We start from the raw sequence: 27,386 nt of genomic DNA on the forward strand, positions 1-27,386 counted from the left end.
TATAAAAAAAAAAGATAGTGAGGAATTAATAACCCAATCATATAACCAAAGTTGATACAAAAACTCAAATGCCTTGCTCTCTAGAGATTATGTGTGATTTAAGTAAAACACTACATAATCAAACAGGATTGATTTTACAGCAACGGCACCAGAGATCTTTGGTTAGCAGTGATGTGAATATGAAATCTGTTGAATATAACTCTTAACAAAGGGTCACTGAAGATTGAACCCAAACCCGAACCCAAGTTATGAATCAAGCTTCGTTTAGGCTCTATCTTTCAATAACACGTCTACTGTTTCTAAAGTGACCAGAATCCTTATTTGTGGCTGTATCGTATTCATTATACCTTTCTGGTCGATGTTTTTTGTAACCTTCCTTGGAACCCCGAAAGTCTGGCTTGTCAGCTTCTGAGCCATAAGTTCCTCGTCCACCATGATTGTTCCCATGAAATCTTGAATTAGCACTACGAGACCGGTGGGGCTTGTCATCAAAGTCATCATGAAACGTGTTCTTTCTACCATTCCTGAAATTGTTGGATTGAAACTCGCTCCCTTTTGTGAATTTGCCACGAGCTGGGTGGTCGCTTCCCCTTCTATTATTTTCTCTTTGAAATGTGTTCTTTCTATCATTCCTCAAATTGTTAGATTGAAACCCACGAGCTCGCTGGTTGCTTTCTCTTCTATTGTTTTCTCTTTGATTCCCTCTCAATTCTTGTCTACGCATACCTCTATCAAAATCATCAAAATCTGATCCTGAAGATAGGCCCCTTTCCATTCGAGAACTTCCTCTCCTTTGAAATTGCTTCCTACCTGAGTCGAAATCTTTTCCTTTACTTGATCTAGCTCGGGGACCTTCATCTACATCCTCATCAAGGTCGGAATCAAGGCCAAATTCTTCATCAGAACCATAGCTTAATCCCCTCCTTGATCGACCTGTCAAGCCCTTGTCTCTACTTTTCTGCCTCGGACCAGCCACATGACTAGATTTCCAAACAGAAGTATCGTCATCAGAGACAAAATCAAGTTCATCGTCCTCAGAACCAGAAAAGCGAGCTTGTTGACGTGCTGGACGTTTATTGTAAGCTCGGACGCCAGGTCTATGGTCCTCATTACCGTCTTCTGACCCCGAGTCTCTTTCAATGTCCGAAAAATTAACTGAATGAAGCTGACTTGCTGAATTGTTCGCTGAGCTATCTAGTTCATAACTGTCAATATCATCCTCCTCGTCGACAAAGTCGTCAAATCCAACACCTGGACCTCTATTTCCAGCATCAGAGTGCTGTCTTTCCGGAAGATCCCAGCCAATTCTGCTTCCTCTTGCTTGAATATCTGAACGAGATCCTTCGGCTGCAATTGATGAATCTGCATACTCAAAAGCTGCAACATCTGCCCCATCTGACTCATCATCATCAAAGTCAAAATTCCAGGCATTAGAGACCTCCTGCCTATTAGCAATCTTTTCAAACTTTGACGGATCATGCGGTTTTTCTTGTTCTTCATTATCTAAAAATGTTTCAGCTGGTCGCTTGCATTCACAATGGAAACATGCCATATTTCTCCTATAATTTAAAAAGTTGCATCTGCCACAGATAACAAAAGGTAAAAAGAATTAGGCATTGACTGATGTAGCATTACACAAAATCATAATTTTTTTATTCTATACAATATCATCAAGTGCTGTGGTTTGAAGTTTGAACAATCAAACCAGTGGAAGCAAGGAATGTTCTTATCCACTCTCACATTCACTATGATCTTAGCCTTTCGTTACTTCAAAAGTAGTTTTTTCAGAATTAGCCACTTCAATTTTTTTATAATATATTTTATTTCTCATCAGGCATCTTCTTCTAAAAATCCTAGCTAGTTTTAGCATGATATTAGCAAGCACAAGCAGTGACTAGAAATTAATAATGATAACAAAAGGTCAAGTGAAGTCGCTCACAATTGAACATTCAACCATGCTTCCATCAATCCCTCCTTTTTCTTCCTAATTTTATTTCTTAAATTAGGAAATAAAGTAATAATCTTTCCCTTTTATCTGTCCTAAATAATTCGTCCTCACACCAATTATGTCCAAGAACGCTCCAGCAGACCCAGATTTAACCCAAGAAAATGTGTAATTATCCAGACCAATTAAAGCTGACCCTCTTACCAATTCTCAGCAATTTAGTTATACTGTAGAAAGAGTAACTATGGCATCCATTAATAATTATACAGATACAGTTCAAGTATCTAAATGGAGAAACAATTAAGTAGATGTGAAAATTCTTACTCTGGGCATTCCCATTCTCCTGGAAGTAGCTGTCGTTTGGGACGATTGGCATCACACTGTAAGCACACCGAGTTTTTTGCAAAGTTCATGAAGTCACACCTGAAAGTAGTTTGTTAATTTGCATTATATCACAGACATCAAACGCAATCTGGCACTGAGAAAACTACAGATATGACACAATTTTGGCAACTGCCATTAGCACAGGCCATTTACAAAAGGCAAAAAGCAAAAACACAGTAGTTTAACGCTAGAGATGTCTATAACATAATAGTATAAAAAATTATGATATTATAAGTTTCTAGGTTTAAATTTTCTAAGCAGTACACCATATGAGCTTTACATATGGAACAATATACCATTTCCATAAGGTCATAACTTCAAAGAAAGCATAATATGGTTCCAGCAATAAAAAGTTGAATACTTTGGACAATAAATTGATCGGAAGAAATACGTACTTGGGACAAAGCCAATCCCCTTTTTTCATCTCAACATCATCACGTCCTACTCGCCTCCTTTGAGGAGGAGGAGGCTTTTTCACTTTTGGTGGAGGCTTTTTCATTACAGGAGGAGTGAGAGTAGGATCTATTGGGACTGAACCCAACCTGACAACCTGATGAAGCAATTTGCGAACTACTGCTTTAACAGTTTTCCGCTTCAGAAGGGAATCATTGACAACAGTTCCATTCATGTGATCAAAACCATAAGTAAATAAAACTCGCATTATATCGATTGTGCGTGCCTCGTCCTCTTTATTAGTCACCAAATATGCTCTTTCACAAGAATTTCTTAAACTGCAGGAACTGCAGACCTGAAAACGGAATTAATCCAGAGCATAAAAAAGAAAGTAATTTAGATTATGTAGGTGCTAGGTCAAACGAGCAGCAGAAAATAACATCTCCAATGGATATTAAGACTAAATGTTATTATATGGAAAAAAAAATCATATTATTTTATTATTAATAGCTACCCTAAGAGGAAAATAATATCTGAAAATTATCCAAATTTATGGTAGTTTGTTACTACCAGAAAATAATTTTTATTATAATGTAGAAAGATAACCAACTGTAAACCCTAATCAAGATTTGTACCTAACATAGAATTCAACACAGAGCTAGTTGAACTTGAAAGTTAAAAGTGTGACCAAAAAACTACATAAGCCAAAAACCTGTAAAAGGAGAGAGATGATAAAGTTAAAAGTAAAATAAAGTATTTTCAGTATTATGACCATTTCCCCTACTTCATGACATGCTAAGAAGTAGGAACAAATACAACGAGCAAAGAAGTACTCACATCTCCTTCATCGAGATGAACAAGCTTCCTCAACAGTTTTGCAGAGAAAACAATCTTCTTGTCTGGACTTGGGCACCCAAAACCAACCAACATTTGAATGTCTTTTTTCGACAACGATCTACAATAAAAGCTTTAGACCTTGGACGAGTATAGTTATAAAAAACTCATCTATTCAGGAAATTTACATACACAGTTCCAAAATAAGGATTAGTTATACACGAAAATTTATCAGTATGGTTGATTAATCCGAATACAAAGATAAATTAACACTCGGATTAAGAAGGACAAGCAGATCAATGAGTAAAAAAGTTTAAATCAAGTGGAAAGTTCAATTTGAACTTACTAAAACTATCAAAATAGGTGTGCTCTAGATAACCTCAGCAGCATTTTTCAAAGGAGAAACTAACTTTCAAATGAAAGAATACAAATAACCCACAGAAAACCATAGCTAAAAGGGGAGAAACTAAAAGTCTATAATCCCACTTATCCTACCCACAAATGGTACTCTTAAGTTTTCTTCTTTGACTGCTGGAAATATCTTTTATTCAAAAAAAGTGGCAAAACTATCATCACCCACAATCACAAAAAGGGAAGAGAAGAAAAAGAAAAGGGCAGAAGATCATGATATAATAACACTTTCAGACGAAACATATTTCATAGAACTCAACATTTTTCAAAGAGAAAACAGAACATTCAGTTCAAAAGCAGGTACATGCACCAGGAAACTGTCTGAACAACATCCCACTCAAAACAAAAAGCCTAAACCAATCCAAAATTATCCAAATTTAAAACGAAATGTAATCTAAAAATAGATAATATTAACATCTACCATTATTGTAGCATCAACATTAATCAAGTACAATCACAAAACAAGTATTGTCAAACTTTTTTCACATTCTGAAGTCGAAATGCAGAGGTACTAACCTCATAATGTCGAACCGGTCCTTCCCAAAATTCAGGCACGCAGTGTAAACTGCCGTAAAATCCTTTGACAAATCCAACCCAACATCCTCTTCCAAAGCAATGTCAGAGGCACTGAATCCCATTCTCTCCACCATCTTGCCCTCATTTTTCCTCCTATGATCAAAGTAATTCTGCTGAACTAACCTTTCCATCAACTCAATCCACTCTCGCCAAGGATGCACCAATTCAATTTCATTCTTCTTCTTTTCCACAATTTCCACCTTACGTCCTTCGTCAACTTCCAAAGCAGGCTCCGAATTATTAACATTATCACCAAGGGGAGGATTCTGGGTAGTTTTGGATTCACGCCAGGCTCGAATTCTCTGCAAAGTTTGGTCCTTCTGAGAGCGCTCTTTTTCAATGGCATCGATTTGATCGAAGATAAAGCTCATCCGTGCTGAAAGGGAATTGGGTTTCGGATCAGAGGAAGGTGGTGAGGGAGTCGAAGAGATTTGAGAGGTGAAAAATCGCTTGGATGTTCCGATTGCAAGGAGATGAGATAGGAGGGGGGAAGAAAGGGGAGCATTGGAGGTTTTAGAGGAAAAGGGAAGACGCTTAAGGAAGAGGAGAGAAAAGGGGGAGTAAGTCATTGTCGAAGAGAGGGGACTATGTTAGAGATGAAATCCTAAAATCCTCCATGGGAGGACTGAACAAGAAGGTAAGAGCTTAAACCCTGAAAAGCCCCAAAGGAACAAACAACGAGAGGGAGGAGGAAACTATTTTTTCCTTTTTTCTTTTTTCTTTTTTCTTTTTTCTTATATATATATATATATTTAGAACTATTTCTTTAGTTTTCATTTCACTTAACATAAGAATACTTAATTAATTTATAAATCACAGTTTGAGTATAACCTAGCAATTAAATCATATATAATTAGTCATTATATTCTTAAAAACCTCTCTTTAAATTCATTATATTCTAAAAATAAGAGTGCTTTTAAGTCCACTCATATTTTCAAATATTAGTGAGCTCTTTTAGTTAGGTTAAAAAAATTTGATGAAATTAGAAATTTTGGTTTTAAATGGTTATAGTTGTAATTGTCGAATTTTAATAAATTGTATTGGAAGATCGAAACTTTCTAACAACTTTAATTCCAATAATCTACTATTTCGTTTTTCGTAAATTGTATCTCAAGTCCTTTTTATCTAAGAATACCATGAACAATATCAACCTAAAATACCTAATGTTCCGAAATGCTTTGACGAGTTAAGTTATGACGAGTTAAGTTATAAATGTATTGAGAAATTGCATGTTCAATTGTATGTTAATTAAACCAATGAATGATGAAGCATAGATTGTGAATCAACGAAATTAAATCCATTAGATATCATTTTGTAGCCTAAAATCATATATTTAAATATGTAAGAAAAACTTGCCATCATTTCACTGCAATAAAAGTGTTTAATTGGAGATGAAACATACTGACCTATTACTAATACATTTCTAGCCTTTTAACATATAACAATTAGACCTGCCTTTCTAATTTGTATCAAAACCTTGCATTCACATCAATTCAATCAAAGTAAAGAACTTTTAGTTTAATTCTTTATTTGTCAATCGACTTGATCCTAACAAAAGCAAATGTACCTAATCAAAATCAAAAACGAACTTTCTATATTGATTTATACATTTGGTGAAATAAAAATATATGTACCTATTAAATCCCTTTCTTATCAGTAGGTAAACAACATATGATACAAGGAAACATGGGGCTAATTCCAAACCATAATCTTTTGTCTTGGCACCAAGGAGTTGTCTAGGTCACCCACCCATGTGCATGGATTGCGGGATTTGTTTGTAGGACACCCCTTAGCCAGTCTTCTTTGTCGTAGTGTGGTTTGCTTATATGGTTAGTGGTTCGCTCATATGGTTAGTGTAATAAGTTAGAGTCGCAACACAGGGTTAGGGCTATGTGTATACGACGTGGTGACTAGTAGGCACTTACTTCTAAAGGCTAAGTTATTTAAGGAATGGAGACCTACAAATGTAGGGTACCTGAGGCTGAAAGACTGACTTTGAAAAATTGGAAGATTTTGTGATCATACTTTGAGAAGCCAGAAATCAGAACCACTCAACTGGCAATTTTGGGTATAGATCTTTGTGTGCAGCAACAGCAACAAGACCACGCAATTCTTTTTGAGCTTTAAGCCTCTCATAGAAAACTGAACATGCGAGTGAAGTACATTTCACACCAAATTCCACAATCCCATCTGCTCCTCCACAATGCTGGCATATCTGTAAAGAGATGATACCTATTAATTCATTGCAAGTAAACCATACATACCATAAGGGATTTGTTAATTGTAATTGGAAAACTATATTAACATGTGAAATTGACAACTACTCCTAAACTAACTAAATGTTACCATTTTTCTGAAAAGGATACCGAACTTATCAAGAGAATGAAAAGAGATTAATGCTCCAAGATAGAATGTTAACAGAGAAAATATACAAAGAACAGATTCAAACAGTAATGGTAACAGAACAAAGGATGGTTAAAAATAAGAGAGCATTAAAATATCAATAAGGAGCATTAAAATTCTCCCAACTACAATTAATATCTTGATTCGAAAACCCTTGAATCCTAGGGTAAAAGAATACCAAGAGGAAAAATTTAAGGGAAGGAACTTTCCTAAAAAAGTCGATTGCAGTTATAATGGCTTTAAAACTTTAAAAGGGAAGATTGAGGGTGCAACGGTAAAGCAGCCTACCACAAATGGAGTTTTGATGGTAGTATCTAGTTATTATGGTTTTGGAAAATTAAAAAGGGTAGTTTGAGGGTGCAACTGTGATGCAGCCAGGTATCAAAGAGTCTAGACAAATCCTTATTATGATTCAAAAGTGTACCAATACAATAGATTTCAGCCTACCAACCAACAACAAACTAAAATCAAACACTAATCCACATTACATTTTATGCTTAGCAATATTGTATGGATGATTTTTGCAAATTTTCCTATAAAATGGATCATATATGTTCGTCAATCAAACTTTAGTAATCACCAAACTAATGAAGTAAATCAAAGAGCATGCTACAAGGGCATCAAATTCTGTTGAAAGCAGATTGGTGTAGCCAAAGAAACCAAGAAACCTAATAAAATGGAAGAATATTACAATGGTACTTACGGCAGCAAGGTGTTGCATTTCACTCTCTAACTTCGAAGTTCTTCTGATTATCGTAGTGGTAGATGCAGCCTCATTTTGTAGACACTGGTTGCATAAATTAGAAGAGGTTTGGACTAACTCACCACATAGTATACAATGCTTGGATAGGTAGTAATAATCAATCCGGGTTCGGTTAGGATTTGCAGCTGATACAGGTTGTTTAAAAAAAACCTCCCTGACAGGACGAGGCATCTCCAAAAACCACTGATTTAAGTTGGCTCCAACAAGACCAAAAGCTCTTTGCAGGGCAGGTATTATTTGTTTGTTGATGTAATATAGACTGTTCAATCTGTAGGGGGAATCCACAGCCAAAAGGTCCATTGGATCAACAACCATATCTGCAAGGCGAGCTCCAGGCTCCCTATAAATTACAACATAAGGAATTCTCTCCGCATAACGTGGTTCTGCCCTCGGATCAATTCTCATTGCTTTAGTGGCCACAATTGCTGCAGGTGGAAGTGCGGATGGACCCCTTGAGCGATATGTACCCAGCCGTACCTCCTTTGCAAAGACAAAATCTTGAATTGAAACCCTTCCAGAAAGAATCCTCTTCCATTGACGCTGCAAATATGTTTTGATCTGTGCATTGAAAAACTGATTAAATCACCCAAGCAGATAGTTGAGAAATTCAACATTAAGAATTAGCAAAACAAGTAATTCTAAGCTGGCTTGAAGTTTTAGATATTCCGTTCCCTCATACCAAACATTGTAGTGGCCTCAAATCTCAACAGCAGTTAAAACTTAAAAGCTATAAATATATATGATTGGTAGTTACATTATCTGACAACTTTTTTTTATATCCTCGAGTGTTACATTATCTGACAACCAATTTCAAAGGAAGCGACAGATAGAGAAAGCACCTCCGAAATATCCTGATGTTCAAAGAAAAGCCTCAATGATTGCTCCATTGTCTTTGCCACAGCTGCACAAGTATCTCTCCGTACAGTCTCAATGCCTTTAGCATCAAAGGTGGGTTCAATTTGTTCAGGGCTTTCAAAACTGTAGCCAACATAACGCTTCTTAGTGAGAAGGAAGCAAGGAGAATAAACTTTCTCCATCTTAAGTGTGACTGGATTGGGATTCATTGCAGAGATTGCAGATGCAATCTCCTGTCCAATCCCAAAAGCCTGTTTGACTGTACGCCCCTTTAGAAGAACAAACATGCTGCATGAGAAGGGAAAAGCACGCACTTAAACCTAGAAGATCCTGAAGAAAACCCCATTTCCCCACTCTAAAATAATGCCCAAAGGTAAGAAATTTAGAATATTAAATTATTGATTACTAGGCTGTCAGCTCAACACAGTTTAAACTCATACTGGTCAAAATTAATTAGATACCACACCTGTCAGTATCCCCATAAATAACTTTAGCCTTCCATTTCTCCTGTGAATTAACAAATGAGATTGCACTTTCTAGTGTACGGCGACCACACTGAACAATACTATCTGCAAGCTCAGCACAAGGCATACGACCACTAAAACCAGCCGCTGTGTAGCCATATGTTACGTTTGCTATTAGCTTCAAAGCAAGTTGTCTAGCATTAAATACCTGGGAAGCGTAATAAATCAGACTCAGCAATGCACTAGTAATAGTGTGAATCTGTGATTCATGGAATGATCAAGAGGCACTAATGAAATAAGGTAATCCAAGGAAACAAGGAATTTTATGTACACTTCCTTTACTGAATGTCACGAAGGAAATGTTCAACTTAGTTGCAGACCACAAAACAAACAAAAAAAAAAACACGGATATTTTTAATAAATATTTAAAATATAGAGAGACAAAGAAAAAAAAAAGAAGCCTTTTTCAGGTACCAGAAATCTTTAAAAACACTGTTTGTTTAGGAAACAAACATTTCATTGGTATAATGAAAAGACAATGCTGCTCCAAAATACAAGATTTCCAAATAGCAGAAAAAATAAGAGACAAACACAAAGGAAAAACACAGGCCAAGAAGAAGAAAATCCACAACAAACATCTTTAAAAACATTGTTTGACGTGAAATTTTTTAATGTATTCTGTCATATATTATTTATTCAATAAAAGACGCTCAATATGTGTCAAGTACTAAGTTACAAATCTTTTACAAAGTAATAGTTAAATGTTAATGAATTTGGGTAATTTCAATTACTAAGGCCCCACTTGGAGAAGACTTTGTTTTTAGTTTTCTGTTTTTGAAATTTGTGTTGGTTTTTTCCTAGATTTCACACAATGGTTTTCACATTTCAGAAAGAAACTCTTGAATTCTTAGTCAAATTCTAAAAACAAAACAAGTTTTTGAAAACTGTTTTTTTTTTTTTAGTTTTCAAATTTTGACTTGGTTGTTGAAAATGTTGGTGGAGAATAGATAAGAAAACAAATAAATTTATAGATAGAGATAGTAACCATAAACTCAATTTTAGGAATCAAAACTCAAAAACCAATTGGCTGCGAAACGGTGCTAGAACTAGTCATGCTACTTTTCCATACGCCAGTTTCAAGTAAAAACACACAAACGAAGAAGGTTAAATGTACATTCATAAAATATTAACTAAAACTGAAATTAAAGGTTTTAAATCACATCTGTTCTTCATGTACGTCACTGATCACATATTGGAAAAATCAAATGCATGTTATGCATTATATAATCGAAAACATCTATAAACTCTTATCTTGTTCATAGATAAAATAGTTTTTAAAAATCAATAACATGTGATAAAAACAAAGACATCAATACATTTGCAAATTATTCTTATTACCAACAGCAATGATTTACTAAAAGATTAAAGACTGCTGTAGTATGAAATAGACGTACCCTCTGAAGAACTTTCTGTGATGGAGCCAGCTTTTTCATTTCCTGTTTTACCATGATTCTAGTCAATAATATCTCCTCCAGAAGACGAGGCAATATACCTTTACGAACCTGAGAAATAATGGAGAACAAAGCACTGATGTCATCATTTTGATACAACTGTACCATAGGATTTTTAGTGTTTTCTACCATTAGTGATAAGACAAAAAACCTACGGGTGGATTTACTCATCAGAACGATAATTATAAAATCTGTAGGTCCAAGATCCAAAAAGAGAGAGATCCCCTAATCTCATTCCAATTTTCAAATTCATCAATCCCACAGTTTAGTTTCTACAACTTTTATCATCCTTCTTTAATTAATTACTTTTGTAATGGGTTTCATAACTTTTTTAATGGGATGCGGTTCATTAGTTTTAATTTGCTCGCACCCAATAGGTCCCATAGTTAATTAAGACCGAATCTCGTTTGTGAACAAAAAAAAAAATATAATAAATAAATAGCAGCAATAACAATACAAATAATGATAAGATGCCTTTTATCTTTATTCCAACTCTAACATAATATTAGTATATGCAATATTAAAAATTTTATTCCATTTTTTCATTAAAAAGTTGATATGTGAAATACTACGAAAGAGATAGGATAAAGACCCGACAGTCCAGAAATGGAGTTACAAAAAGGGTGGTCCATTTAGCCAAAAATATGGTAAAACCATAATAAAAAAGGGGCTAAATATTACAAAAATACATAGCCATTAACAGGACATTGATAACGAAGGTTTTGTAAGTTGATCTTAACAATGCTCAGCCCCGAACCTACTAAGTAAACGAGACCTTAAATATCATCATAAAGAAATTAAATAAAACAAAACAACAAATTGATGTTTGCTAACATCGAAAGGAATTTCTATCAATAACCTCGTTCATGGTAGAAAGGAAGACATTAAACCAAAATTTAATAGAATTAACAACTGTACTTCTTTTTTTGAAACGGAGACAAGCTTCTAAATAAAGGAAAATGAGACTAAAGCTCAAAGAGCAAAAAGTAAAGACAAACAACCAAACAACTGTACTGTAAAATTCTTTTAATGGTCGACTAGAAAATTAGAAATATCATACATGTTTTCGTTGTTCTAAATCCAAATTATATTAGTAAACACAATGCTAAGAATTTAATGTCATCTTCATTAATACATCTCCTCATTCTCCTGTCTAGTAAATGTGATAAAAAAAGATCATTGTAGAGGGAAAAAAACAAAACAGGAAAAAAAAGAAAAATAGATGCTTGCCAAGGTCGAAAAACAATTATCAATAACCTCCTTGGTAGGAAAGAAAACACTAAACCAAAAGCTAATAGAATCAATACCTACAACATAAAACTATTTTGGTATCGTAATCATATATGAAACTGCCTATCAGCTAAAAAATATTAGCTAGGCCTGTAGAACCCACTGAAATATTCTTCATTTTCCATATTGTCACTCTTTATATTCCATATTATCATATAAAGACCTAGTTTCAGAGAACTACCTTCGGTGTTACGTACATTACACCATTAGGAGTGAACAGTATCTGATCTTTCAGTTCGTTGAGAACCTGTTGTTCTGGTGAATATGAAATAACCCCTAGTGTATTGACCTTTGAAGGCACTACTTTTCCCAAGCATGTACAAAAGCAAAGGTTGTAAGCAATTATCATGGATGGATAAAGAGACTGGAAATCTAAAACAACCACCGGATCAGCATAAAAGCCAGACTCAGGTTCCATCACAAGTGGCAGGCATTCCATTGCAGGTTGAGATGCGACCTAACAAAAGAAAAGCATGCCATGACAAACAATGTTATCATAATGGAATCATAAATATAATAAACAAAAGGAAAAACGAAAAGGTAGATTAGATGATAAACTGAAAAGGCATAAAGGCCACTAAGCATTGAAGAACTTTTGGGTTATAATTATGTAATGAAATTCACCTTGATATCCTTGAATGAAGATTTTAAAGAAAGGAGAGAGAAAAGAAGAAAAATACAGTATTTACATATTCTACCAATCAATTGATTCTTATACAAAATTTCCAACTTTTTCTTTAAGAGAGTCATATATTATTGAAGTCCTCGGTTTGAGCAACCAATTATGTCTAGGAAGAACCATTGCAAAACTGCCATTTAACAGGGCAGATGCATATAAACTCAAGAAGTAGCATAAACCCATGACCCATAACAGCCTAAAAAAGGAGACTCACACAGACCCATATTCGCAGCAAGTTAAAAAAAACACACTAGGAAATTGATTGTAGATACAATTTTGCCGGAGCAAACAATGTAATGATCATGAAAAATAACTGACAAAATTATGTACAATAACAGACATCAAATTCACAATAATCTTGAAAGAAAGCACAACACCTACCCCCAACCTAGTATACCGATATTGAAAAATAATTGACAAAATTATGCACCCGTCTCTCTTACTAATATTCATTGTAGGGAATATAAATGAAAACAGATCTCTGGTTGATATCATCAGGATTAAATTTGTCCCCCAGCCTCAATCTGGTATACCGATCACGAAAAAGAGAGAAGGGTGCTTCAATCTTGTCTTCTCCAACTTAATTTCTTACTAATATATTGTGAAAAATAATCATTAAATGGTAATATGATGAGATGCATGCTAACAAATTATCACAAAATACACCTTCGATAAAAACATTAACAATGTAGAAAAAATAAACATAAAGAAGTCGTAGTACAATTTCCTACATTATCAGAATTATTCAGGAAAGAGCAAATGACCATTGATTCAGACCTGCAAATTCCCGGGGGAAACTGCCAGATAATTTTGACTATGAGCCAATCTTAGTAACATAGATTCAACACGATACTGTGAGCCTCGAGATAGAACAGAAAAAAATTCAATGCCAAACACACGAGCAAGTTCTGAAGTTCTATTTATCTGCAAGGTACACATTGTGATAAAGTAGTCATCATGTGAATGAAAGAATTTGCTTATGTAAATAAATAGATGCATAAGAGAGATTACAATTTAGAGATGCAAACTGAAAGTATATAGGATGAAGAAAGGAGGAAAAGATAATGCTGAACCCAAACCAAAAAACCAACCTACAAAGCCAAACTTTTAACACTCTTCTGTTTTAATTTGAACAATAGTGTCTTTTAATTTTGTCGATCAAAAGTTTTGTTAGTTCACTGACTACCTCAAAAGCTAAAGCTAATGGGTGAAGGCAAATTCAATATTATATCATCTAATAGTTTCTTTATAAAAAAAGACTCCTGTTTTGCCAATATCTTTTACAGTGTGCATTGAACTCCAGAAAGATAAATGCAACATATATTAATTTAAGAAATGGATCCAATTATTCTTAATCAAAGAAAGAAGAAATCCACTCAAAAAATCTTAGAAGCAAAAACCCCAAGGGAAAAACTCAATAAGAAAGATTATTGTAATTCTCCCAATTGCCTTCTACGAACTAAGAACTTCTCCGATTTCATTCTAGTCATAAGTATCATAAATTATCGAAAAACCATTCACCAAAGGAAGCACCATTAATCTCAAAAGGAGGGGCTAAGATTTATCCATTAACATATAATGACAAAATAAAACAAGAAAAAACAAACAAAAAAGGGTCCCCTCTCCTACCCTAAAGTGATAAATTCTCATTCAAAAAAATAAAGCACTTAAATTATATTTTCTTACTAAAAATCTTATTTTTACAATATATTTTGGTTTAGCTAATTAATATTTTCATATAACTCAGACACCAAAATTATTGCAAGATGAAGAGAGGCAAAATAATTAAAAGGTGGTGCTCTCTGGTCTCTACCAAATCTACTTCTAATACAAAATAACTTATCCTGCCAATGGGAAAAATTATTTTTCTAATATTTCCACTTTCAGTTACAAAGATGGAAACTCTTTTTGATGGATAGTTATCCACCATGGTATAGGACATGCATGCTACATGATCCATGAAAGTTAAGAACATATAATGAACTGTTTTGAGAGAGACCCCTTTTCAAATGCACACAAAAAGTTACTTGTGCCAGCCGATACAGTAACCTACATCCATATGTTTACAAAAAAACTATGATATTTTGTGAAAAATAATATGAAAATACCATATCGAGCTGACTAATTAATTGAAGGTTCAACTTTGCTCTTTCCATCATGTATTCAATGCACCGAAATCTTGCTTGTCGAGGCCCACTGTTAAACCATTGTGTTAATACCCGATGATGGATGTAAGGTAGTTTACGTCTCAAAACAGCTTCAGCAACAGCTTCAAGCGTGTAGATATTAAGCTTAACTTCATTGCGCATAAGCCTCCATAGATTTAGAACAATCCTACCACCAATATGGATCCCACTGGCATGTGTTCGACCCCATTCATCCTCAATTATCATATCTTCTACTACAGTAGAATCAAAATCTACCAACTCAGAAACCAAGTTTTCTGGAATTTCTGTGTGAGTTTTTGAATCTCCATCCAACATCTTGGCTTCATCTGGTGTCCTAGATATCTTATTTAGTAGATTTATACCAAGCTGAGAAGCTCTCTCTGCCAAATATCCAAGAGAACTACCTTGAATATCCCAGCCAATCAAAATATCTGGGTCAGTTAAATATATAATTTTCATAAAACTTTGAAATAAACACTTCTCTTCATGATGAACCAAAAGTTTGTAGCCTATCCCATAGCGGTTTCTGGAAAAGAAATGATACATTATCACACCAAAAAAAAGTGTGTCAATAAAGAAGACATTTAAACTATATCATTTTTATTTTTTACTTCTAGAAATTGGCCGATTTTATAATTTAGGACATTTAATTACTATAATACACCTTTGTACATAAAGTAATAATGACTGGACAGCAAGGCATGCACCAAACAATTTCTCACTAGCACCCAAAAAAGTAAAAACAAGAACAAAATGTCTCACAGATACAAAACCGAATCAAGAACAAATTAGGATAAAAAGATGTGCATATGTGCACCTATCTTAACAAATAGATAGCATAAAATTTGGAATATCCATACTTGAAGAATTCTATTTGTTATAAATCAACGTTCCATAAAATCCTTGTATGCAGCAAAAATCTCATGATAACCAGGGAAAATTTTCCATAAACTCAAAAAATCAACGAAGGCAATGGTTCGAGATCAAAATTTTTCACTGTGGCCATAAGTATCATACCTCTTAGACGAATCAATTTTAGTACATAAAATTAAAACAACTTCAAAAACGGGGCCACTATCAGTCTGAATAGTGAGAGCTATCATCTTCACAGCATCAAATTGAGGATCCGGCCTGAGATCACCCCTACATTCTGCTTGAACCTTGACAACCAGAGATGAGGATGAGGTAATGAATTAAAACAGAAACTTCAAGTCCCAAGAAAACATGAAAAGTGTCATATTAAGCACAAGTTCCTATAGCAAAGCAAGATCAGATCTTCATCCTATGGTAAGAAGGCTAAAATAATGTAGGATTAACTCAATCAGAGCTATGAAGTGGGTCATTTGAGGGTGAAAGAATCTCTAGAACTTCCAATGAAAAAAGCTTAGAGGGATTTGAAATTTTGATTTTATCAATTTATCAGCAGATTTAGGTTGTGGCCTTTCTATAAGTTTCAGCAATCATTCTTTCTCTGATATTTATACTTGAAATTCCTTGCTGAGAAATCAGGGTTAGTGGTTGAGTTGTTTTCCAAAGCTATTTGGGGTATTCATTAATTGTTGAATTATTTTGGTGTTTTTGGTTAGCTTTATTTATGATCTACCTCTACGTTTCCTACGTTGTAATTTTTCATTTTATCAACAAAATGCTCTATAACAAAAAGTTGTAAATTTTGAATTTCTTAAAAAGATAGAGAAAAAAAATCCTCATATACAAGCAAGTTTCTAAGCTATTAAAAACATGAGCCAAAATCTCAATAATGCATCCCAATAGACAAGTACAAGAAACCATATCAAAACGAAGAGGCTATCAGGACCGACTGAATTTCCAGAAGAAAAGATATTCAAAACTCCATGCAAAGACAGGGTATTTAAAGTTTCATTACATAAAATGAACAGTATCAAACAGTATTTCAATATACGGTGCTACCTGTATTAAGCACATTTTCAAACATCCAACGTAAAATAAAAAGGAGATATAATGTAATGAATACCTCTACGCTCAACAATGTTAATTGCTGAATGCCTCCAACACTTGCAGGATCACGAAACCCAATTTGGCTGAGAGGAGTAGCTTTTGATATCTCATCTGGGCCAGAAATTTGAGATATATCTTGTGACAAACTTGCACAAGCTCTTACTTCTACTGTAACTCCTCCACTTTTAACTGGTTCTAAATTTTCAGGAAAAGATGTTTCATCTGCAGATGAGTTAGGCAGGCCTCCATGAATTACTATATTAGTATGAGATGAAGAAGCAGGTTGAGGCAGAGGCTTGTTCCGATCATCAACTAATGTTTTTCCTAAGTTGATCCCGAGAGCTGCAAATGAAATATTTAACAAGTCCTTCAAAGGTTCATCTGCCCACATAAAGCTAAAAAAGTAATTTCCAATTAATCATGAAGGATCTACATGCATTAGACTTGTCAACTTAGTGTTTCTAGACATTGCAAAAATTAAAAAAAAAAAACACACAAAAACACACGGGAACAAGATAACAGAAACAAAAAAAAAAAAACAACATATGCCCTGTTGAGTTCTGGTTATCACCTCCCTGTCCACTAGTTAGCCACTGACGAACACTGTTCTTAGAAGGAGGTGAGTTTACAGGTGTTAAAATATACATGAAGGAGCCATCATTTCGATAGTGAATAGGAACACCCATGGCAGCTTCTTTAGAACTGTAACCATGCTCCTCAAAAATATCATTCTTATCTCTGTCTAGAAAAAATGGCAAAAGATCATCCAAAGCTCTCCCTGGAGAAATCAAGGTTATTTTAGTCAGTACCATTTCAGCAGGAAAAAGTTCATCAAAGTTCTTGTTATTTAAATTTATCGCTTGCAAGGAAGGGAATCATAAGATCAGTGACACTTCAAATTCCCAACAGAAATAATAAATAAAATATAAAAATCATAAACCCTGCATTTCTACCCCAAAGGATAAATGTCTTCATGCAAAAATTAATCTAGAAAGGTAGACAAGTACCAACGTCACGTGCATAAAGAAAATAGAATTTTAACCTGTTTCCCCTTCAACATCTTTTTGCTTCAAAAGAGCACGTTTCCAGGACATGGTAGACGAAGTTGAAGCAAAGGGTTCCTTGTGCATCAAATCTGCATTTGGCGGCTTTCTGCAGGTAGTCAAACCAATTGATAATATTTGCTCACCATCAAAATTGGTAACCATAGGCATAGATTGACTAAGCGCAGGCAAAACAGCGTCATCTTTTTGTTTTCTATCATTACTATTCTGATTACCCAAAAGAAGTCTTCTTTTTGTACTTGGAGAGAAATAATCCTTGTCTGCACATTGCATTGAAGGTGTGCTGTCATGAGCATCAGCATTACACGCACCAGAATTAGATTTCTTGCTAGCCAAGATTTCACAACCATCAAGAGAAACAGGACCTACGCCTATGGTCTCTGCCTCAGAAAGACAAGGATCAAAGCACACTTGTGAAGGACCTGAAACTGTCTCAGATCCAGGGATTTCTCCTACATTTGGTGAGCTAGCCTGTTCTAAGCCATCACACACATCTACAAGCGGCAGTTTACCATACATGGAACTATTAGAATAACCGGGCTTATTTTCATAAAACACGTTAACGATTGCCTTTGGATTAGTTAAACATGGCATCAAATGAGAAGAATCCCGATATCTCAAGCTGGGCTCATTGGACCGCAGCACTTCAGAATCCAAGTCTCTTGACAGTACTACTTTTTTTTGCCTGCTATCAACAGTAAAATTGTTAGCTTTACCATATCCACAGTCAAGTGGCTCACTTCGATAGTTACGCTTCCTCCTCATTAAATCACGTACAGAACGTTCTACGAAGAGATGGCCTTCCCTGGAGTTATATGTGCTTGTATCTGCATTTTGTAATGTAACATCCACCTGCCCTCCATCTTCACCTGAAAAGCAACTAACGAACTCAGAATCTTTGGTCGAACTTGTGTATATGCCAGGCCTGCAAGAATTGACACATCTTGAATCTGTATTCACTTTCTCAGCCTCATGAAAAGGTAAAGATCCCCAAAATGATTTCTCTTTTTTGCGACTGCAAGAACCTGAATCAATGTCATGCAATAATATTGCAAGTTTGGAAGATCTTTCATTCTCAACATTAAGATCTCTATCAGGTGTGTTCTCAGTCGACCCTCCAGAAGAAGAGAACATATCATCTGCAGCACCATCAAGTTGGGGAATAGTTTCTTCAGAAGAAGACCTGAAAAAATGCTCATCATCGGTACAACATTTTGTCTTGTTAAACCCCTCAAATCCATCTAGATCTTCAACTGAATCAAGAATGTCTTGACACTCCTTTTGAGACTCAGAACCATAATCCTGGCTAGCTCTCTCTAGCACTTGATCCATGTTTGCTGCAGGCAACAAGGGCCCCAAAATTGTCTCGCAAAGAAGTTCATCATCGGAATTAATATCTTGTGCCGCCTGAGAAGTAGCTAGCCATCTCAAGAGTCCTAGTGCCTCCTCGTCGACAGCCTGGAAAGATGAATATTCCAAAATAAGCTTAAAAACCCAAACATGACCAACGTCGGAATAAAATCAAATGTTTGGTTCAACTCGAAATGGACTTTCCCACTGTTACAATCACTCTTTTATCTTCTCATTTTTCAACCACTAACCAAATAGAATTCAGTTCCCACTAAATTTCACCTTACTAAACCTATTTTTTTATTCTTTCTTTTTCTTTTTCTTTTTCTTTTTCTTTTTTTTTTTTTTTTTAAAGAATTCCGAAACTTTTCATTAACTAATGAAAAGAGGCTAATAATTTGCTAAAAGATGCAAAAAAAGAAAAAGACAAACCTTAGAGACATAATTGTACCAAAAACATAAACAAAACAGAATACAAAAAAGAAACATAAAACCAAGACAGCAAACTAACAAGTGTTTTAAAAAGCATTCCATCTATGGTAGATGTCTTTAATATAATTCATCATATGCACTTCAACTATTTTTAAACAAATGAGAGAAAATACCAACATGATTTGAAAAATCCATACCCTGGCAATTTGCCTATTAATATTGAAAAGAAAAACTCCCAAGGATAAAGTAAAGAGGAATATGCAAGAACTTTCTCATCAACAACATTCTATAAATATTTTATAGACATCGAAGAATTGTTCAAGTAGAGCAAGGGGCTGATAAGACCATGTGATAAAGGAAAAGAAACTGAGATAGAGTATGAAAGAAGAATGATCCTCAAATTACACCCATACCCCCCTTTGAATGTAGTGAAGGAAGAAAACAGTCAAGACTAAGAGCAACTTATCAATCCTTCTCAGGTTGTGAGAATTACTGCGAAAAACACTTGATACACCACATCCCTAAAGTAGGTGAAATAACAATTTAACATAGTGTTAGAGCATAAGGTAACATAAAAATTTGTATATCAAGAGCAGAATCACCGTGACAATTGACATCCAAGCAAAAGAGAGAGAGAACAACAACAGCAATTAGCTACCTTCGGAGTTGCTTGAACTTCATCCATAGACAATCTCGGGACAACATTCTCTCCTTCAGTCAGCATTTTGTCATAATCTTCAAATGAAGAAGCGAAAAACAAGTCTGAATTAGTTCTGCCTGTCTCCTCAACATGTTTCAGAAACTCGCCCTCAGAACATCCTACTCTAGTTATATTTGCTTCCTTAACTGAGGATGTCAAGGACTGCACCAACCTTTGATCTTTTTCAAGTGGAGTTAACACTGATGGACTTTTTGGTCTCTCATATAGTTCGGTCAATTTTTTCTCATAGTCCATACCAGGTGAGAAAGTCTCCAAAACTTCTTTCGCCAATGGTTTTCCAGGATCAGGTGGCAGTGGTGCCTCCTGCACGCCAGTTCTTCTATACTCCTGGGATACAGACAAGAAGCAACTTCACTGAACAAGCATGTATATGTACCAATTGCGTATTACAGCTAAAGAATCCATCATACAGTTTTTGCACGTGAATGCAATAAATATAACACAATAGGAGGAAAAAAAGGATAATGTCAAACCTCCCAAATTGATACAAGTGATTGAACCATTTTCACGTCCGAATGGTTTTGAGAAAAAGATGTGTACAGTTTAGAATGTTGATTGAGAATATCTGGAGAACAGAATTTTAAAAAGCCTTAGCATCACAAGGAAATAAATCTGTTATAAGGAACCCTTCTAGCACAACCTGTTAAAAAAAAGTATTTTCAAGTCAAATATTAAGAAGCTAAATGAACCTTCTACAGTAACATCTCCCTCAAGTTCACAAACACTCTGACGTTTACAGAAATTGATTCCATTGTCATCTAAGGTATCCATCGCAGTAGGAAATTTCCACATCCAATCTGCTGGAATTTTAGAAGATATCCATACTGGTGAAGTTGATGCTGCTTCATTACTTGTATCTGCCTAATGAAATGTCCAAGAGAACACCGATTACTTTCCTAATCAAGACATTCAATTATGCATCTTGTTATACTTTTTTTTTTGAGTGGGTGGGGGGGTGCAAAAGAACAATGGAAACCTGAGGATCAGAAGGCATGCAATTTGGATTGTCCATTGCATGATTCTCATGCATGTACCGAAAAATCTCATCTAATTTCTTCCCCGGAGCATCTGGTACTGGATGACGGAATTTCAATTTTACTAGATGCAGAAGACCCATACCATACAAATTATAGTCAACCTAGCAGAAACAGTACATCAGATCCAAAAGGTCTAGAGCTACACAAATAAAGATTAAAAAAATAAAGCTTCCAAAGTACCAAATGAAGTGAATGCTTAACTGTTTACTAGAAGATATTTATGATACAAAACAAAGGGAAAAGCAATGTAGGAACCTGCATTTCAAAAACAGGTATGATAGCCTCAAGAAAAAAAAATGGCTTTGACCACAGCAAAATATTTTTTGAATCGGAGCGACAAAGAGCTGAATCTCAGTGGATCGTGGCAGCAAGGTCACTTTGCCACTTACAATACCCTGATGATCACAGCAAAATAGAAGATACACACTAATGGAGATACACTAATTGAAGATGGGTACCTTAAAATAACCGACATAATATAATATTTTATATATGTGATAAGCAAAGTGCTTAGAGTAAGTAATAAAATCAAGGATAATTGTGAAAGGTGCAATATTAGACAAAAGCAAGTCAAGTACCTGATACTTCAACATAATTTTGACTAAGTTATGTTATAGAACTATTCTCCAGCCTTGATGAGAACAAGATAAAAAGCTAATATAAAATCAAGTTAACAGCTAGCTTAGACTTCATTCAACTAGCTTTATAGTGAATTGTTGCTATAATTCCACTATTGAGCTTTAATGAGACCAAGACAATAAAACCAATGGTAAAATTGAATTGACGGTGAGCTTATACCTCCAGTGGATTATCCACGATGACATCCACATCCACCACAATAACTAAAAGGAGTAAAAACTAAGCATACCAGTTAACAAATACCACATGAAAGAGATGCACATTCACATACGCCCAAAAGAACAAGAAAGAGAACAAGGGAGGCAAACAAACATAGAAACTAAATTACAACTAGATCAGGAAGCTGGATGAAATCCACTAGTCTACCAATCACAAAGTAGCTGAATGTATCTCTTATTTATAATTATGTTGAAACTCATAAAGCTACTTACAAGGAACTGCAGGACAAATGGTATGTGGGATTCATATGGCTGTAAACTCTTCTCGAGAACAGCACCATTCTGGAGAAAGAAAGGGAGTAAATACAGTCACCAAACACAGACTTTCCAAACTGCCTACAAATGGCACAAGCAAAACATCCACATGGTACAATTGAACATTTTGGTTAAAGTTATGGTGTGGTGACAGGACCAAACCTGAGGTCTGGATGAAACAGAAACAAACATTAAATAGAAAAATAACACAGATACTTGAAATCAACATTAGAAATCAAATTTTTAACTTAAAAATTGTTTTTTTAATAAGAAAATTGATAGTATGAAATTATAATAAGGGAAACCTCGTATGATAATTACAAAATACCTTTCCAATTGGAGAGGAGTGGAAGTAGAAAAGTTATTAAAAGTATTCTTTTTTAAAATACGAAAATAAATAAACTCTCAAAAGGAATTCTCAAAACTTAGACAATAAAAGTATTTAGACTGGAAATCAATTTATATATTTCTCAAGAAGTGCAAAATTATATAGCTAGAATCCTCATAGTGCATTTAGATCAATTGGATGTTTTAGATCAAATATTAAGAACTCAACCAATTAATAAAATCTGAAAACAAAAAATTATTAAATAAGTAGAAAACAATACACAAAATATCCATCAATGAAAGAACTTTTAATTATAACTAGTTTTGGATTATAACAGCAGATGAAAATGATGAGAGAGAGAGATTGCTGTAGACTTCATTAAAAGTAGGGCTTAAAAAATAACCAAAAGTTAAGCTCAAAATTCATCTCATTTACAGCATCAATCTCAAAAGTTCAAGCCCTTGATATAGTTTGTAATTTGAATTTCTAACATAAGACACATATTTTCACTACAAATTCTCCATATAATATACATCAACAAAACATTACGCTAAGCAAATTCTTAAATCACCAATTGATCCAAATGCTTAAGCTTATCGGTGAAGGCAAATTTATTATATATCATCCAACACTCCCCTCACTTTTAGGAGCTTGAAATATGGAAAAGGCCCAACAAGTGGAATTCAATTTTAAATGGGGAGGAAATAACATTGTAGGGACTTGGACACATGACCTCATTGGTCACCTGATCTGATGTCATCTTAAAGCACCAATTAACCCAAAAGTAAGCTTAGGGGTAAAAGCGAATTTAATTAAATATCAGCTCACACTATCATAATCTGTTACAAAGAAACAGATGTCATTGCAATGTCCACCATTGGCCATCCAATTTAGCATGTAAATCATAAGGAAAATAAGAAATATGAATGGCTGCAAAGTGAAACTTCAAAAATTATACCAGCAGAAGATTTGCAGCACGGGTGATATCTTGTGGATAATATCTAAATTATTGTCAAGGTATTCAATCACAGATTGCAAACTGTTAATATGGACACGAAAGCCTATAAAGACAGTATAGCAGATAGATAAATCAATTCTTAACTAATTCATATTTTTTATATAATAAATCTAAATTTAAAAAAAAAAAAAAAAGCTCAGTTTCATTTGGATACAAATATATCTTGATAAAAAACTCTTCTGATGAATGGTAACCATAAAGCTTCTTTGCTCGAACAAGATTATAACCATGCACATGCTGTCTCTTTGAACCAGAATTGCCTTTCAGCTAAGCTCAAAAAGAACCAAAATAATGTCATTGCCAATGAAAGAATAAGAGGGATAAACACATAACTGAGACAAAGCATAAGCCTTAATTGTCCTCATGAAGAATACCTTTAAGGCTTTTTCAAGTGCGAGAGATACATTATTCCCCAAAGCTTCCCCTGTGCAAAATAAAAATCTTTAAGCTACAGTAGCACCATAACACAACAATGTCATAGATTTTCTTTCCAATAAAACAAATGAGGGATGAGGATTAAACCTCCAACCCCTTAAAATATTATTTCCTCCCTAATTAATATTGGTTTCCACTTGTTGAATCTTCTATCTATTTCAAACCCATGGTGAGGGAAAGTGTTAGATGATATAATATTAAATTTACCTTCACGCATCAACTCAAGCTCTTCGGTCGATATATGATTTAACACCAAACATATGCCGGAAACCCACCATCATTTTTTTTTTTTTTTTGCTATATTTGTAAGTATTTTCACTAGTTTTTCCATTTAAAAGAATTACCCTTTATGCTAGTATTAACTTTAGAGCATATTTATAATAAATGTTATTATTGTTATATACAGACAAAATAGATTAAATTGGTATCAGGAAAGTAAAGTAAAAACAAATAATATGAAATATAACAGTGACATGCTCATTAAATAGGCTTGATAACCAAAATAAAACTATAATCACATTTGTGAGTTCCATACCTTTGTCGTTCAACGGCAATAAAATCTCTGAGCACGGCACATATAAATAGGGTAAAACCTAAAAAACAAATCAAAATGTTTAGAAAAAGCTGTTCTTGAGTTATGAGATAAGATAAACTACAATTACAAAAGGGGGCTCAAACTACACCAAGACACGAAAGGTACATACTTGACAAAATGAGGGGTTTGTAGTTCTTTTTCAGTGAAGATACAATAATTTCTCCTGATCTAAGTTGACCACAAAAGAGCCCATATGATATTCAGCCAAAGGATATTTTTCTCCTTTTCAAAAGGGTGCCCAGTGTCACAATCACACTTCTTAAGAACTCACAAAGTAATTGTGTGGCAGTTGTTCTCACCTTTAAGCAACTCACCTAACTTAGATTCAGGACACCAGTGCCACAATTGGCCTACTCACAATCTCAACCTCTATATCTAGGAAAACGATTGTAGAAAATGGGGTAGAGAAGAAAGTATTGGAAATCGTTGAATAACATTTGAGGAAAAAAAATTGTAGGCTAGAAAGCATATAACTAAGTAGCAGTTTGATAGCACGCAACCAGGGTGGGGAGGATTGACAACCAGTTTTATTTTCAATAATAGATATTTGAGGCATATTCATCGTGTCACCCAAGCATATGGCAAGTGGCAAGGACTCATACATCAACAAACAAGCAAGCAAACAAAACTAGCATAAAAAATGAAGGCATGGCAGATAGGGGTTGACATGAGCATGCAGCAACATCACAACCAACATGACCTCGACAAGCATAACCATGACACCCATCAAACATGGAGAAGTTAGTTTATTGCTTCAAAATAAATTTTTGGAGATGTCACTTGTTGACAAATGAGGTCTTCCTCACTTGTTGACAGATGAGGTCTTTCACACTTGCCTTCTGGTGATGAGGGTCGGATCCGTTGCTGTGATAATTCTTTTCCTATTTCCCTTTAAGTGATTTGGGGAGCCATTGGCTGGAGAGGAGTGGTGGGAGGGAGGTCTTGGAAAAAGAAGTTTTTTTGTCAGGTTCAATGCCTTTCTTTGGGCTTCAGTCTCAAAAGACTTCTGTAATTTTCCGTTGGGTTTAACTATCTAAGGTCCCCTCTCCCCCCCCCCCCCCCCCCCCAAATTTTCTTTGTATAGTTATTATATAACTGCTATTTATTCTTCCTTTTCTTCTCAACGAAAGCTTGATTTTCTATCATTACATTTACATAATCAAATGCCTATTCGAGACACAGTAACAAGACTTACTCCATGAACATGAACGCATGTTTTCTGACCAGCTGGGGTGGAACCATATATTCTCAATACAGGGACCTCGTTCACCTTCCCGCCTTCAAATTAAATGATACGAAATGAAACATTAGTAAACCCCAGAGCTAAGTTTGTACTCGATAAAAAAATAAAGGGAGTAATATATACATATAGCAAATAATATCTACATTCATGTTTTACACTCTCCTTGGTCAAGCTCAACTAGTAGCCATATAGAGAACGACCAGATAAAAACAGAGTATAGAATCTCTTCCCATTATCATTTTACCATTGACTTAAGACTGTGAATTGCATAAAGAATTTTAAACCTGCCCTTGATTGCCAAAATTGAAAATCAGAAGAACCCCATTGTGGACACGACAGTGGGTAAACTAAGCAAAGCATAACAAAGTACGAAAGAGAAGTGAACTTTACCTTGAAAGCTACTGTAGGAAATGTCGAGGCCTGGAATTGGAGGCGCAAGATAGTAATCAATGGAAACGATCCGAACACTGAAGACACGCGACTCTGATTGAGAATCCCCCATTGCCTTGCTTCCAATTCACCGGAACAAATACAAAGATGTAGAATCATTAACAACGATAAAGAAATAATGAAAATTCATTGATGATAAGTAGGTGAATTTGAGTTTGGTGGATTTTGGTGAATTGCTGTCCCAGAACGAAGAGCAATTTGCTTTCCGTTTGTGTGAACTTTTTGGCGCAAGAAAAATGGCGCGGTGGAGAAGCCTTTTTAGGATTGTGTAAATAATGGAAACTTCCACGACAATCTTTTGATGCCAAAGTAAAACTCAAATTGCACTATTCACCACAAAGGATATTTTCTTTTACAAAATTTTCCAATTTCTTTTTGTAAATTGCACTTAAACCCCTTTATATTATATACTTTTATGCACAGTGTGTAACCAAAAATTTTATTATTATTTATAGAGAATACACTTCAACTTTACACTTTTAGATTAAGTAAAAAATATTTTACTCTAATATTATTTTAGGAATAGTGATGGATGATAGTGATTGATATGCTTGATTAATATGCTCTAGAGATAGATAGAATCCAAAATTTTGTTATAACTGGTAAATATTTTAATTTATTTTGCTATTTTTAAAAATACTTCAAAATTTAAATATTTAAATAATACATTCAAAATGAATTATCTAAAATAGTAAATTTGACAAAATATTAATTATATTAATAATAAATATAGATAAACATTTGTATGTTTCTATCGTGGTATTAATAAATAGATAAATCAATCATTTTTTATATAAAATTTAAAATTTTGTTATAATTTATAAATATTTTAATTTATTTTACTCTTTTCTAAAATATCCAACTAAAACAGTAGAATTTGTGAGTAGTCTGTAGCTCTCTCCCAAGAAGATGTAATTTACAAAGAAAATTTACCAATATAATAAAACT

At 34.5% G+C, this 27,386-nt stretch overlaps 1 protein-coding gene across 1 annotated transcript; it reads right to left on the minus strand.

Moving 5' to 3' along the window:
• Nucleotides 1-26,707, minus strand: LOC101222413 (DNA polymerase zeta catalytic subunit). The gene is given in 28 exon segments (XM_011650528.2): nt 1-1,580; nt 2,270-2,368; nt 2,725-3,077; nt 3,560-3,677; nt 4,484-5,155; nt 6,604-6,758; nt 7,650-8,267; nt 8,549-8,852; nt 9,031-9,236; nt 10,483-10,590; nt 12,011-12,286; nt 13,286-13,432; nt 14,617-15,202; nt 15,694-15,836; nt 16,670-16,995; nt 17,225-17,431; nt 17,696-19,175; nt 20,158-20,547; nt 20,694-20,785; nt 20,910-21,081; nt 21,197-21,358; nt 22,328-22,396; nt 23,656-23,698; nt 23,870-23,982; nt 24,090-24,139; nt 24,686-24,743; nt 25,941-26,023; nt 26,379-26,707. Coding segments are annotated over 28 exon segments (8,451 nt in total). The 5' UTR covers nt 26,491-26,707; the 3' UTR covers nt 1-271.
• Nucleotides 26,708-27,386: the final 679 nt, after the last annotated feature.

This window comes from Cucumis sativus, chromosome 2, assembly GCF_000004075.3.
Source record: "Cucumis sativus cultivar 9930 chromosome 2, Cucumber_9930_V3, whole genome shotgun sequence".
Classification (NCBI taxonomy): domain Eukaryota; kingdom Viridiplantae; phylum Streptophyta; class Magnoliopsida; order Cucurbitales; family Cucurbitaceae; genus Cucumis; species Cucumis sativus.